This window comes from Salvelinus fontinalis, chromosome 3, assembly GCF_029448725.1.
Source record: "Salvelinus fontinalis isolate EN_2023a chromosome 3, ASM2944872v1, whole genome shotgun sequence".
Lineage (NCBI taxonomy): Eukaryota > Metazoa > Chordata > Actinopteri > Salmoniformes > Salmonidae > Salvelinus > Salvelinus fontinalis.
Window position 1 is genome coordinate 1,927,001 of NC_074667.1, and position 14,812 is coordinate 1,941,812.

General features: G+C 44.5%; 1 protein-coding gene across 2 annotated transcripts in view; it reads right to left on the reverse strand.

Moving 5' to 3' along the window:
- The window catches only part of LOC129835781 (metal transporter CNNM2-like), an 82,490-nt gene that overhangs the window by 11,848 nt on the left and 55,830 nt on the right, over nucleotides 1–14,812 (reverse strand). Inside the window, exons 2-7 of one of the 2 annotated variants that reach the window (XM_055901566.1) lie at nucleotides 11,038–11,181; nucleotides 10,481–10,618; nucleotides 8,807–8,976; nucleotides 6,270–6,363; nucleotides 5,546–5,608; nucleotides 110–288 (exon numbers count right to left, since the gene is read on the reverse strand). In XM_055901566.1, coding sequence (XP_055757541.1) covers nucleotides 110–288; nucleotides 5,546–5,608; nucleotides 6,270–6,363; nucleotides 8,807–8,976; nucleotides 10,481–10,618; nucleotides 11,038–11,181 — 788 coding nt within the window. Of the gene's footprint in view, nucleotides 1–109; nucleotides 289–5,545; nucleotides 5,609–5,699; nucleotides 5,760–6,269; nucleotides 6,364–8,806; nucleotides 8,977–10,480; nucleotides 10,619–11,037; nucleotides 11,182–14,812 lie in introns of both variants that reach the window. The other variant, XM_055901567.1, reaches the window with a different exon arrangement.

Below are 14,812 nucleotides of genomic sequence, written 5' to 3' on the forward strand. Positions count from 1 at the left end.
TGTATCTGTAGTGTGTGTGTGTGTGTGTGTGTGTGTGTGTGTGTGTGTGTGTGTGTGTGTGTGTGTGTGTGTGTGTGTGTGTGTGTGTGCATCCTGACTATCCTCTCACCTTGATATACTGCAGGTCAGACACAGCCCTGACAGAGTAGTCTGGCATGTATATCTGTAGGAAGGAGTTCAGCTGGTTGTTACTGCTCCCCAGCGTGGGTGTGATGGCATCGATGCGGTCACTCCGGTTCAGGGAGTCTGAGTGGTTCAGGCCAAACGGCCGCGGGGGGGACTTGTTCTCTGCACAGAAGAATAGAAGTTTTCGGCTTCTGTTCACAGAAAATACACATCTGGGGTTGGGGTCGATTCCATGTCCAAATGTCCAAATTCCAATATCCAATTCTACATTTTCCTCATTGAAAAGCATTGAAGGGACCTGGAATTGAAATGGAATTGACCCCAGCCCTGATCTGAGAACAGAATAGAGAACAGAATAAAATCAGAACCCACAGGACATGTCACACAGATAGTGTAAATGGGATCCACAATCAGTTCTAGCTGTACTGCTGTACCTAGCCATAGCTGTGTATGATTTATGTTTGTCATCTAGTCTCCATCTACACAACCTGATTGTGCATCATCTATTTACTGAATTCTACACAGAAAGAGAAGCTATTTCTTTAACTGAATGATTAGGTAACATATAGGCCAAGAATCCTTGGTGCAATGTATGGCAATCTTGTCATAGCTGTCGCTTTCCTCATCCTCAGATGAGGTGAGGAGAGAAGGATCTTCTGACCAAAATGCGGAGTCTGGGAAATATGCCATCTTTATTTTATAACGAACACCGAATACAACGAAAACAAACACTTTCAAAACTTACAAAATAACAAACGACGTAGAACGGAACCTGAACATAAACTCACATAACAAACATAAACTCACGGACAGGAACGTTACATCGAAACACACGAACAGCCAAACAGTCCCGTAAGTGAAACACATCGACAACGACGAAGACATCACAGGAGACAATCACCCACAAACACACAGTGATAATGCCCTACCTAAATATGACTCTTGATTAGAGGAAAATGCAAACCACCTGCCTCTAATCAAGAGCCATACCAGGCAAACCGAAACCAACATAGAAACAGGTAACATAGACTGCCCACCCAAAACACATGCCCTGACCAAAAACACATAAAAACTAACATAAATAGGTCAGGACTGTTACAGTACCCCCCCCCCAAGGTGCGAACGCCGGGCGCACCAGCACAAAGTCCAGGGGAGGGTCCGGGTGGGCAGTTGACCACGGTGGTGTCTACCCCTACCACTGACCACCCAAACATTACCTTCCCCTAAATAATCAGCTAGCACCGGAACAAGGGGCAGCACCGGGACAAGGGGTAGCACCGGGACAAGGGGCAGCACAAAAACAAGGGGCAGCACCAGCATAAGGACCATCACTGGAATAAGGGGCAGCACCGGGACAAGGGGCAGCACCGGGACAAGGGGCAGCACCGGGACAAGGGGCAGCACCGGGACAAGGGGCAGCACCGGGACAAGGGGCAGCACCGGGACAAGGGGCAGCACCGGGACAAGGGGCAGCACCGGGACAAGGGGCAACACCGGGACAAGGGGCAACACCGGGACAAGGGGCAACACCGGGACAAGGGGCAACACCGGGACAAGGGGCAGATCCCGGCTGAAGGACTCTGGCAGGTCCTGTTTGGACGGCTCTGGCAGGTCCATGCTGGCTGACGGCTCTCGACGCTCATGGCAGACTGACGGCTCTCGACGCTCATGGCAGGCTGACGGCTCTCGACGCTCATGGCAGGCTGACGGCTCTCGACGCTCATGGCAGGCTGACGGCTCTCGACGCTCATGGCAGGCTGACGGCTCTCGACGCTCATGGCAGGCTGACGGCTCACGACGCTCATGGCAGGCTGACGGCTCACGCTGCTCATGGCTCTCTGACGGCTCTGGCTGCTCATGGCTCTCTGACGGCTCTGGCTGCTCATGGCTCACTGACGGCTCTGGCTGCTCATGGCTCACTGACGGCTCTGGCTGCTCATGGCTCACTGACGGCTCTGGCTGCTCATGGCTCACTGACGGCTCTGGCTGCTCATGGCTCACTGACGGCTCTGGCTGCTCATGGCTCACTGACGGCTCTGGCTGCTCATGGCTCGCTGACGGCTCTGGCTGCTCATGGCTCGCTGGCGGCTCTGGCAGATCCTGTCTGGTTGGCGGCTCTGGCAGATCCTGTCTGGTTGGCGGCTCTGGCAGATCCTGTCTGGTTGGCGGCTCTGGCAGATCCTGTCTGGTTGGCGGCTCTGGCAGATCCTGTCTGGCTGACGGCTCTAGCGGCTCCTGTCTGGCTGATGGCTCTAGCGGCTCCTGTCTGGCTGACGGCTCTGTAGGCTCATGGCAGACGGGCGGCTTTGCAGGCTCATGGCAGACGGGCGGCTTTGCAGGCTCCTGGCAGACGGATGGCTCAGATGGCGCTGGGGAGACGGATGGCTCAGATGGCGCTGAGGAGACAGATGGCTCAGATGGCGCTGGGGAGACGGATGGCTCAGATGGCGCTGGGGAGACGGATGGCTCAGATGGCGCTGGGGAGACGGATGGCTCTGGCCGGATATGGCGCACTGTAGACCTGGTGCGTGGTGCCGGAACTGGAGGCACCGTGCTAATGATAAGCACCTTCCTACTAGTGCGGGGAGCAGAGACAGGGCACACTGAACTCTCAAAGCGTACTCTATACCTGGTGCGTGGTACCGGCACTGGTGGCACCTGGCTGAGGGCACGCACCTCAGGACTAGTACGGGGAGAAGTGACAGTGTGTACAGGACTTGGGAGACGCACAGGTGGCTTAGTGCGTGGGGCCGGAACTGGAGGCACCGAACTGGATACACGCACTATAGGGAGAGTGCGTGGAGGAGGAACAGGGCTCTGGAAATGCACTGGTAGCCTAGTGCGTAATATAGGCACTGTAGGTACTAGGCTGGGGCGGGGAGGTGGCGCCGGAAATACCGGACCGTGCAGGCGTACTGGCTCTCTTGAGCATTGAGCCTGCCCAACCTTACCTGGTTGAATGCTCCCGGTCGCCCTGCCAGTGCGGCGAGGTGGAATAGCCCGCACTGGGCTATGCAGGCGAACCGGGGAAACCATGCGTAAGGCAGGTGCCATGTATGCCGGCCCGAGGAGACGCACTGGAGACCAGACGCGTTGAGCCGGCCTCATGACACCTGGCTCAATGCCCAATCTAGCCCTACCAGTGCGGGGAGGTGGAATAACCCGCACTGGGCTATGCACACGTACAGGAGACACCGTGCGCTCTACTGCGTAACACGGTGTCTGCCCGTACTCCCGCTCTCCACGGTTAGCCTGGGAAGTGGGCGCAGGTCTCCTACCTGCCCTTGGCCCACAACCCCTTAGCCCCCCCCCAAGAAATTTTTGGGAGTTACTCACGGGCTTTTCGGGCTTCCGTGCAAGACGTGTCCCCTCATAATTCCGGTTACGAGCTTGAATCTCCGGCTTCCATCCACGTCTCCTAGCTGCCTCCTCATACCAGCGCTCCTGGGCTGTGGCTGCCTCACTCTTCTCACGAGAGCAGCGATTTCCTCCAGTTTGCGCCCAGGGTCCTCTACCAGACAGGATCTCCTCCCAAGTCCAAAAGTCCTTGTTGCTCCGTCGAGCATTTTTCCCATACCGCTTGGTCTCTGTATTTTGGTGGGTGATTCTGTCATAGCTGTCGCTTTCCTCATCCTCAGATGAGGTGAGGAGAGAAGGATCTTCTGACCAAAATGCGGAGTCTGGGAAATATGCCATCTTTATTTTATAACGAACACCGAATACAACGAAAACAAACACTTTCAAAACTTACAAAATAACAAACGACGTAGAACGGAACCTGAACATAAACTCACATAACAAACATAAACTCACGGACAGGAACGTTACATCGAAACACACGAACAGCCAAACAGTCCCGTAAGTGAAACACATCGACGAAGACATCACAGGAGACAATCACCCACAAACACACAGTGATAATGCCCTACCTAAATATGACTCTTGATTAGAGGAAAATGCAAACCACCTGCCTCTAATCAAGAGCCATACCAGGCAAACCGAAACCAACATAGAAACAGGTAACATAGACTGCCCACCCAAAACACATGCCCTGACCAAAAACACATAAAAACTAACATAAATAGGTCAGGACTGTTACAAATCTAATATATATTTGAAGTCCTCCCATTAGGGGGCTGGGCTTTGCTTCACAGGTTTTTGAGTCGGTGGTCTAGAGTGATGCGCGCTTTTTTCCCACTTCTCAAATTAGAATACTTTCTCTTTATTTTAATTAAACTCAGCTTATGTTTTCCACTTCTTAAAAAGCAGACGAGAGAAAAAGCACACAACAAAGTGGAAAAGACTTGGGCTTCCAGAGGGCTGGGGCGTTAATGCTTACTACTCTGGCTGGAATGTATGTAATCCTGGGTTTGGATGTCTGCATAAAGCAGTGTGGTCCCCAGACCCACGCAGTAGGCCAAGGCCCAGGCATGTGAACCCTGGGAGATTAGTACTCTACTTTCTCAGGGCCGACGGGGGACGGTAGGGGATGGAGGGATGGAGTGGAAGAGGGTGGAGTGGGACAAGGGGGAAAAGAAGGAGGGAATTTAGTAAATATGGCATGGATCAGAGGCTTGAGCTGTGTGTGTGTGTGTGTGTGTATGTTTTCAGAATGTGAGTGTGTGTGCTTGCAGCTTGTGTGTGTGTGTGTGTGCGTGCTGCAGTCAGCGGCCCTGCGGGGGGCTGTAACTCATAGCCTTGTTTATGGAGTCAGAGGGTTAAGGGGCTAGAGGGGTGGAGCCTGTCTCTAGTGGCGGCTATGCCTCACTCTGGGGGCCTCTACTACACTATTCACTGGCTTGAGTTATGGCACTGGTTAACACACACACACACACACACACACACACACACACACACACACACACACACACACACACACACACACACACACACACACACACACACACACACACACACACACACACACACACACACACACACACACACAGAGGAATGGACGCTTCACATGCACAGTACACAGTAACAGACTTCCTTCAGAGTCCAAAACAATAGGTAAGTCCTGCCTTGTTAAACGTCTATGCAGACCAACATTAATATGCAAAGCAAATGTAAGGGCAGAGTAAGTAGGAAATGCATATTAATACACCAACATGCAACAAACAATGCTCAAATTATTCTTGCTATGTGGCACAAGAGAATTCCCCTCTCAAAGAATTTAACCTCATGAGCAACAGGTCCAGAATTCATTACTATGTCTACAACACATCATGCAGTGTTGATACCGGTAAATACCAGGCTTACCATTGGGGTGTACACTCATCCCAATGGGTGATAGACAGATGGAAGAGTTATATTAGATGTGAGGACAGATGGAGAGATAGAGGGATAGGGGGGATGGACGGACAGACAGACAGGTTGACAGACAGACAGGCAGACAGGAAAGAAAGGACTACCATACCTGGAGATCCTGCTAGGGACTCAGCCCTACTGACAACGAAGGTACGAGACAGGGAGAGAGGGACTGGCGAGGAGAGACGGACGACAGAGAAGAGAGACACACACGGAAAAATCCATCACCAAAGCGCACAAATGAAATAATTGTATAACGTTACCGTCGTACACCGTGTCCTGAAAAACAACCAACGTGCCATCCAAGCACATTGAAAGAGGGTCTGTGATAAAATATGACAAAATACATCATCTCATAAGCATGTACTCTATGTTCCATAAACCAAACTACAGGGACAACTTTTTGATGGGGAGGGTGTAATTCTGCCCTCTCACCAGCAGGTGTCTCTGAGATCCTACTAGCGCCTGACTGGAAGTTTGTGAATGAACTGAGAAAATACAGAGGCTGCGTCACAAAAAATGTGTCATACCTTATTTCAATATGAGTCAATTCACCTGGTTACTGATAAACTGTTTCTTTATCATTTCTAAACCAGTCATCCTGGACCTAGCCCGTGTCTCAATAGCTGCCAACGGATGATGGGTAGGAGGGAATTGGGGAAATTTGAAATATACATGGTAGGTCCCTATACACTACAATGTAGTATTTTTGTAAAGTAGTTTTATATAGGGACGTAGGGTTCCGGACAAAAGTGTTGTGTACTGCAGGGAACATTTATAGGACGTCATTTTCGACACAGCCATTGAGATGTCAGTAAACAAGGAAGTCTTACCTGGAGAGGTGGTGAGAGCCATCATCCCATAGGAGGAGAACGCTCCTGCTTCAAACTTCATCCCTTCCTTCCCTGCCTCCACCTCCACCTTCCCCTGCAGAGGAACACAACACGCTTTCCGTAAGAGTCTGAGGAAGACTCAGATCAGTTGAGAAGTACTGCAGTGTATAGAGGTTTGATCATCAGCTAAGGTAAATTCACTGTGTTTTTGTTTTAACGACACTATAGTTGAGGCATCGACTGAACCGCGTAACATTTCAGAATTCACACCTCAAACAATGTTCCCGACAAATGTCTCCTTCGCAGTGAGATTACGGTCTACTTCATGTTCTTTTAAAGGGCCAGAGCGTTCTGTTTTTTCTGTGTTTTGTGTCATGTTGTACAACAGCTGATGAAACTGTGATCAGTGTTATTTCCTGATAGTTACTGGTTGAAAATACATCAGCAGGTTTAGCATGGGGGGAGTTTCGGCTTGCCTGGTTACAGCACCAGGGGGTAAATAAGTTAATAGACCAATAACAAAGAGAGTTCAAACCTCTCTGCCAATAACAGCTCACTCCCAGACCATCCTAGAAACATTCTTGCTTGAGAATATTTTTTGTTTATTTTTTATAATTTTAATGGAAAGCTATTACAGCGTGATACTTAATTGTTACCCAGAAATGATTTGATATTGATATAAAAACAGACTTTTAAGTCCACAGAGTAAATTTCCTATTTGCATGCTGCAACATTTCAGCCAATTCATCTGTAACACTTTCTCTTAAAGATTAAAGATTAAAGATTAAATACCCAATGCAGATGTGTTTATCTCAATATCGAATAATTTCTTGTTAACAATTAAGTACCTTAATGTGATTGTTTTCAATTAAAATGGTCAAAAAGAAACAAAAGTAGCTTCTTAGCAAAGAGCAATTTCTCAAGAATTTAGCTTGGACTGTCTGGGAGTGGTCTGAGTGGGGAGGGGAAAACTGAAAACTAGCTGTTAATTGGCAGAGAGGTTTGGATCTCTCTTTCTTACTGGGCTATTAACTAATTAACCGCCTGATGATGTCACCAGTCAGGTCAAAACTCCATCCTCCCAAAACAGGCTGAAATTTTAGGTGGTCTTTTCAAACAGCGCTCACACTAAAAGGGCATTATCATCTTTTCACAATTTCACTGTATTTTTCCAACCTCATAGTGTGTAAATATATATAAAATACAGAAAATTCACTTTTTTGACTGCACTGGGCCTTTAAAACAGGTACTTGCAGCATCAGTTCCGACTTGCATCACCCTCATGTTGCCACCCTGACTCGAAGGCAAATCTCACTCTTGTTTATAATTCGTGGAAAATCCCCTTGCTTTGTTTAATAGCTGCCAATCCCCTTCCTGGCCTACACTCTTAGGAAAAGGGTTCCAGAAGATGAATTAGCTATCCCCATATGAGAACCTTTTTGGTTCCAGGTACAAACTATTTTTGGTTTCAGGTAGAACCCTCTGTGGAAAGGGTTTTACATGTTAGTAAAAAGGGTTCTACCTGGAAACAAAAAGGGTTCGTCAAAGGGTTCTCCTATCGGGACAGCCGAAGAACCACGTAGGTTCTAGATAGCACTTTTTTTCCTAAAGCCTCTTTTATACCTGGTTCTAACATGCGTCAGTTGTCCTGATCTTGTCAACATTCTGATTGTGCCCACATTTGTCGACAGGTGTAGACAATCAAAAGACGCATTGTGAACTGATTGTGATTAGACCTTCCTGACCACCGGAGGAAGTCAGAGACGCATCTTGTACGGATATCCTTGAAGTGTATAAACGAATCCTGACCACGAAAGCTTAGAAATTTGTCCAACGTCACGGTTGTCCCGTCCTCTAAAAATAGATCGCTATGGCCTGTTGAGGTAGTAATTATGGGCAACGATACCTCGACAATTCCTACAGAATGAACATCATGGACTTCAGTAGAAACTAACTGCCTACTGGAGTGGGAACGGGGAAACCCAATGCCCATTTTATTCAGAGCTGGACAAGGTTTTGGGCTGTAATGATGAGTATAAAAAGTTTGCTGTTTTCTGTCGATTTATACAGCTCGTGTCGTATGGGGAGGTTCAAGTCAGGTTGGATAATTTTGCATCGAGGGAGGGACCAGGGAATCTGTTCACAATACGGACTTGGTGGGCAGATAAGACACATTTTATTACCATGTGTAGACGCAACAAATCTCGATCTAGATCGGATGATGACAACTACATGTTAATGCAAGGTGTAACCACAGCTGAAGAGTGTAGTGACCGTCGCCCGATAGTGTGGCCCATTACTGACCTGGCCCGATAGCGTGGCCCCGCTCTACATTTGTCATTGCTGTCATTGTACAACTACATACAGCATCACAATCACTGCAAGTAAAATATCTGCTATCTGCAAAATCAGTGTTTGTGAGTTCAAAAAAGACAAATACAACAGTTAAGTGATTGTAGTGTTGTATCTTCCTGGTTCTGGCCCAATAGCGTGGCCCCGTACTAACCCCTGGCCCAATGGCGTGGCTCGGTACTGACCTGCAGGATGAGTATGAAGTAGTCCACAGGCTTGTTCCTGTGGAAGAGGTAGTGCTCCGGTGCTCTCTTGTTCTTCTCGTCGTACTTCAGCTCCTGGATCACGTTGGGGTGTTTAAGCAGACGCAGCAGGATCTTCTCTGACATCTGCACCGGCCCAAACGACTCCACCTCTGGAGAGGGGGATGGATGGAGAGAGAGAGATGGCAAGAGAGAAAGAAAAAGAGAGAAAGAAAGAGAAAGAGAGGGGGGAGAGTCAGAGAGAGAGCGAGAGAGAGATAGAGAGAGAGTCCGAGATAGAGAGAGAGTCAGAGAGAGAGAGAGAGAAAGAGAGATGGAGAAAGACATAATTTAAGAACAAATTGACTAATATAGTAAGATACAACATTGTACAAGACAATATGATGCAGTGGTAAGACACAAGATGTTCTGATGTAATACCCTGATGTAATACCCATATCAACAATAGAATTCCATGTAAAAACACTCTCTTGCGTTTACCATATCACCATATTACTCATTATCACCTTATCTACGGTAAATTGCCTATAATCACGTGTATTGCACACAGGCTCAACCTGATTCTCCCCATACTCTATCATTATTCTCATTGGTCAAGGTAAAAAAGGTTAACCAATCGTGCCCCTGACACCAGAGTGTGGTGATATGTCTGTTGGCATCTTGCTCCACCACACTACGGTAGGGACTGGCCCTGCTAATAGCCAAAGTTCCTTTAGAGGGGCCAGCGGGGCCACAGCTTTAAGCGATGCTTAGCAGCTCGCTAGGTCAAAGTTCTCACCAAATCCCCTACAAATGCAACATATTTGAATCACCTGTGCTCTACTACTGGTAGCTAGCTGGGACATTCCACGGTGGTTCCGGTTGTACGTTCCATGGGATTTTTCGAATAGTATTTAAAATCTTTTAAACACTTGGCACCACAGCCATATATTGATCTGGATCTAATGTTCTGCTTTGAGCTTTAGCCTGTTTGTTTTAGCCTGTTTGCTTTAGCCTGCCTGAAGTGCCAGATGGGTGGGGTTTGCACTTTGGGGACTATTCTATTCGACCCATTGCCCTAGGCAAGCTCAATCAAGCACATCTCAATCAAGAATTTCAAACATATGTGAATGCAGGTCTGGCATGCAGACATGTAGACATGCTTCCTGTGAGAACCCCAGCAATCAGCCAAACTGTTGAAAGTGATGTCATCGTGAAAGTAGTGTAACCACATTGTGATATGTGTTCCTAAATGCTACAGTCTCCCAACCGCTGAGAACATGACACGCAAGCAAATAGTCGGCCATGTTTTCAGACTGAGCCATATAAAGTCTGTGCAGACATCCCATGCCGCGCACCCCAGAGGCCTCGTGTCTCCTCTCCTCTCAGACAATCCCCCACGTGTACATCACAAACACACACACACACACACACACACACACACACACACACACACACACACACACACACACACACACACACACACACACACACACACACACACACACACACACATTCTCGCACACACACACTCACACATTCACTTGTCGCAAACACACACACAAACACACACTCTCGCCCTCTCCACACACACACACACACACACACACGTTCCACAGTCAGGGTTCTGAGGGCACACTGGGGGAAGTCAAGCAGCAACGCAGTGTGCACACTTGCCTGTTGCTAGGTAACGCAGGGTTGCCAGCAGAAGCTGAGGGGATATTTTAACCTTCATTTCACTGTCGTTGGGCTTGAAGGCTGAGAAATCCTGCTTCCGCTCACGGTGGGTGATTTTCTTCTTCGTTTTGTTGTCAGCTGAGGGGAGAAAGAATTGGGGAATGGGGATGAAAGGGGAGGAATTGTTTTTAGGAAAAGGGGGAAATTGTAAGCTGACTTTGATAGTGCATTTCCTAGGTACAAGGGTGAATAAACTTTAGTTACTCAAAGGAATTTATTTTCAAGCAAATATATTCTTTCCCTATGGACAACGTATGAACAATTTAAAATAAAACAAATGGGGGAAACAGAGTTGCCGTTGAAACATTACTGGACATAACATAACAATAAAACAATGTAAATTGCCTGGAAGCTAACCCTTTGCGGTAGCACGTTACATTACAGCAGATAATAAAGTGGTACTAGTCTGGTAACAGGTTCAAGTTACTCAAAATGAAAACATTGATACCACTTAATATCAGTAAAATGTGCGTGAAGTAAATAGTTTGGGCACCTACTGTACAAGTCTGTCTCGTCCAGGATCTCTGACTTGATGATTTCCTCGATGATGTCCTCCAGGGTGACGATGCCCAGGACCTCGTAGAAGGGGTCCCCCTCACCCTCGTTGTTCACCCTCTGAACTATGGCCAGGTGGGATTTACCTAACACACACACACACACACACAGGAGAGACAGAGAGACAAAGATAGAGAGAGATAGAGCGATAGAACACACATTTAAGAGGTTGTAACGTTGGGGTCATAGTGATAAAGTGCAGCAAGAGCCTCTGTCTCCAACGCTATAAAGGTCAACTTATGAACACTGTGGTCTTTTTGAACACTCAGTGGATAGAGATCAAGTACTCTCAGTTCATGCAATATATCACTAATCATAAACCGGGTGGTTCGAGGCCTGAATGCTGATTGGCTGAAAGTATGACAAAAAAATCGTTTTTTACATTGTTAAACAGTTTATAACAGCAGTAAAGCATCTCAGAGGTGTGTAGTATATGGCCAGTATTCCGCGTACTGTATCCAGATACTCCGTGTTCCGTAGTGCAAAAGAACAGCCCTTAGCCGTGGTATTTTGGCAACATAACACACCTCCACAGGCCTTATTGCTTAATGATACATCGCACAAAGTAATAAAGCACACATCATACAGTATTTCACATCTGGGATATTTCATCAGGGCATATACAGTGCATTCGGAAAGTATTCAGACCCCTTCATTTTCCCACATTTTGTTAGTTACAGCCTTATTATAAAATTGATTCAATATTTTTTCTCCCCTCATCAATGTACACCCAATACCCCATAACGACAAAGCGAAAACAGGTTTTTAGACATTTTTGCAAAAAATTTAAAATAACAAAAATAACAGAAATATCTAATTTATTCAGACCCTATGCTATGAGACTCAAAATTGAGCTCAGGTGTATCCTGTTTCCATTGATCATCCTTTAAATGTTTCTACAACTTGATTGGAGTCCACCTATGGTCAATTCAATTGATTGGACATGATTTGGAAAGGCACACACCTGTCTATATAAGGTCCCACAGTTGACAGTGCATGTCAGAGCAAAAACCAAGCCATGAGGTCGAAGGAATTGTCCATAGAGCTCAGAGACAGGATTGTGTCGAGGCACAGATCTGAGGAAGGGTACCAAAAATGTCCTGCAGCATTTTTCTATTTTATTTTTTATTTTACCATATAATACGTATGAACATACTGGGGATATGCTTTGAGGTTAATAAAAGCTTGCAGAAAGTAGCAGTGAGTAAGTTAGTAACACTAGTAATACAGTAGTAACAGTAACATAGTAACACTAGTAATACAGAAGTAACAGTGAGATGGTAACACTAGTAATACAGTAGTAACAGTAACATAGTAACACTAGTAATACAGTAGTAACAGTGAGATGGTACCACTAGTAATATAGTAGTAACAGTAACATAGTAACACTAGTAATACAGTAGTAACAGTAACATAGTAACACTAGTAATACAGTAGTAACAGTAACATAGTAACACTAGTAATGAAGTACTAACAATGATATGGTAACACTAGTAATACAGTAGTAACAGTGAGATGGTAATACTAGTAATACAGTAGTAACAGTGAGATGGTAATACTAGTAATACAGTAGTAACAGTGAGATGGTAACACTAGTAATATAGTAGTAACAGTAGCATAGTCACACTAGTAATATAGTAGTAACAGTAGCATAGTCACACTAGTAATATAGTAGTAACAGTGAGATAGTCACACTAGTAATATAGTAGTAACAGTGAGATGGTAATACTAGTAATACAGTAGTAACAGTAACATAGTAACACTAGTAATACAGTAGTAACAGTAACATAGTAACACTAGTAATATAGTAGGAACAGTGACATAGTCACACTAGTAATACAGTAGTAACAGTGAGATGGTAACACTATTAATACAGTAGTAACAGTAACATAGTAACACTAGTAATATAGTAGTAACAGTAGCATAGTCACACTAGTAATATAGTAGTAACAGTGAGATAGTCACACTAGTAATACAGTAGTAACAGTGAGATGGTAACACTAGTAATATAGTAGTAACAGTGAGATGGTAACACTAGTAATACAGTAGTAACAGTAACATAGTAATACTAGTAATATAGTAGTAACAGTGAGATGGTAATACTAGTAATACAGTAGTAACAGTGAGATAGTCACACTAGTAATATAGTAGTAACAGTAGCATGGTAACACTAGTAATACAGTAGTAACAGTAACATAGTAACACTAGTAATATAGTAGTAACAGTGAGATAGTCACACTAGTAATATAGTAGTAACAGTGAGATAGTCACACTAGTAATACAGTAGTAACAGTGAGATGGTAACACTAGTAATACAGTAGTAACAGTGAGATGGTAACACAAGTAATATAGTAGTAACAGTGAGATGGTAACACTAGTAATACAGTAGTAACAGTGAGATGGTAATACTAGTAATACAGTAGTAACAGTGAGATGGTAATACTAGTAATACAGTAGTAACAGTGAGATGGTAACACTAGTAATACAGTAGTAACAGTAACATAGTAACACTAGTAATATAGTAGTAACAGTAGCATAGTCACACTAGTAATATAGTAGTAACAGTGAGATAGTCACACTAGTAATATAGTAGTAACAGTGAGATAGTCACACTAGTAATACAGTAGTAACAGTGAGATGGTAACACTAGTAATACAGTAGTAACAGTGAGATGGTAACACTAGTAATATAGTAGTAACAGTGAGATGGTAACACTAGTAATACAGTAGTAACAGTAACATAGTAATACTAGTAATATAGTAGTAACAGTGAGATGGTAATACTAGTAATACAGTAGTAACAGTGAGATAGTCACACTAGTAATATAGTAGTAACAGTAGCATGGTAACACTAGTAATACAGTAGTAACAGTGAGATGGTAACACTAGTAATATAGTAGTAACAGTAACATAGTAATACTAGTAATACAGTAGTAACAGTAACATAGTAACACTAGTAATACAGTAGTAACAGTGAGATGGTAACACTAGTAATACAGTAGTAACAGTGAGATGGTAACACTAGTAATATAGTAGTAACAGTAACATAGTAACACTAGTAATATAGTAGTAACAGTGAGATGGTAACACTAGTAATACAGTAGTAACAGTAACATAGTAACACTAGTAATATAGTAGTAACAGTAGCATGGTAACACTAGTAATATAGTAGTAACAGTGACATAGTAACACTAGTAATATAGTAGTAACAGTGAGATAGTCACACTAGTGATATAGTAGTAACAGTGAGATAGTCACAATAGTAATATAGTAGTAACAGTGAGATGGTAACACTAGTAATACAGTAGTAACAGTAACATAGTAACACTAGTAATACAGTAGTAACAGTAGCATAGTAACACTAGTAATATAGTAGTAACAGTGAGATGTTACACTAGTAATACAGTAGTAACAGCGCGATGGTAACCCTAGTAATACAGTAGTAACAGTAACATAGTAACACTAGTAATACAGTAGTAACAGTAACATAGTAACACTAGTAATACAGTAGTAACAGTAACATAGTAACACTAGTAATACAGTAGTAACAGTAACATAGTAACACTAGTAATACAGTAGTAACAGTAACATAGTAACACAGGAAATAAAGTGGTAACAGTGAGATGGTAACACTAGTAATATAGTAGTAACAGTAACATAGTAATACTAGTAATACAGTAGTAACAGTGAGATGGTAACACTAGTAATATAGTAGTAG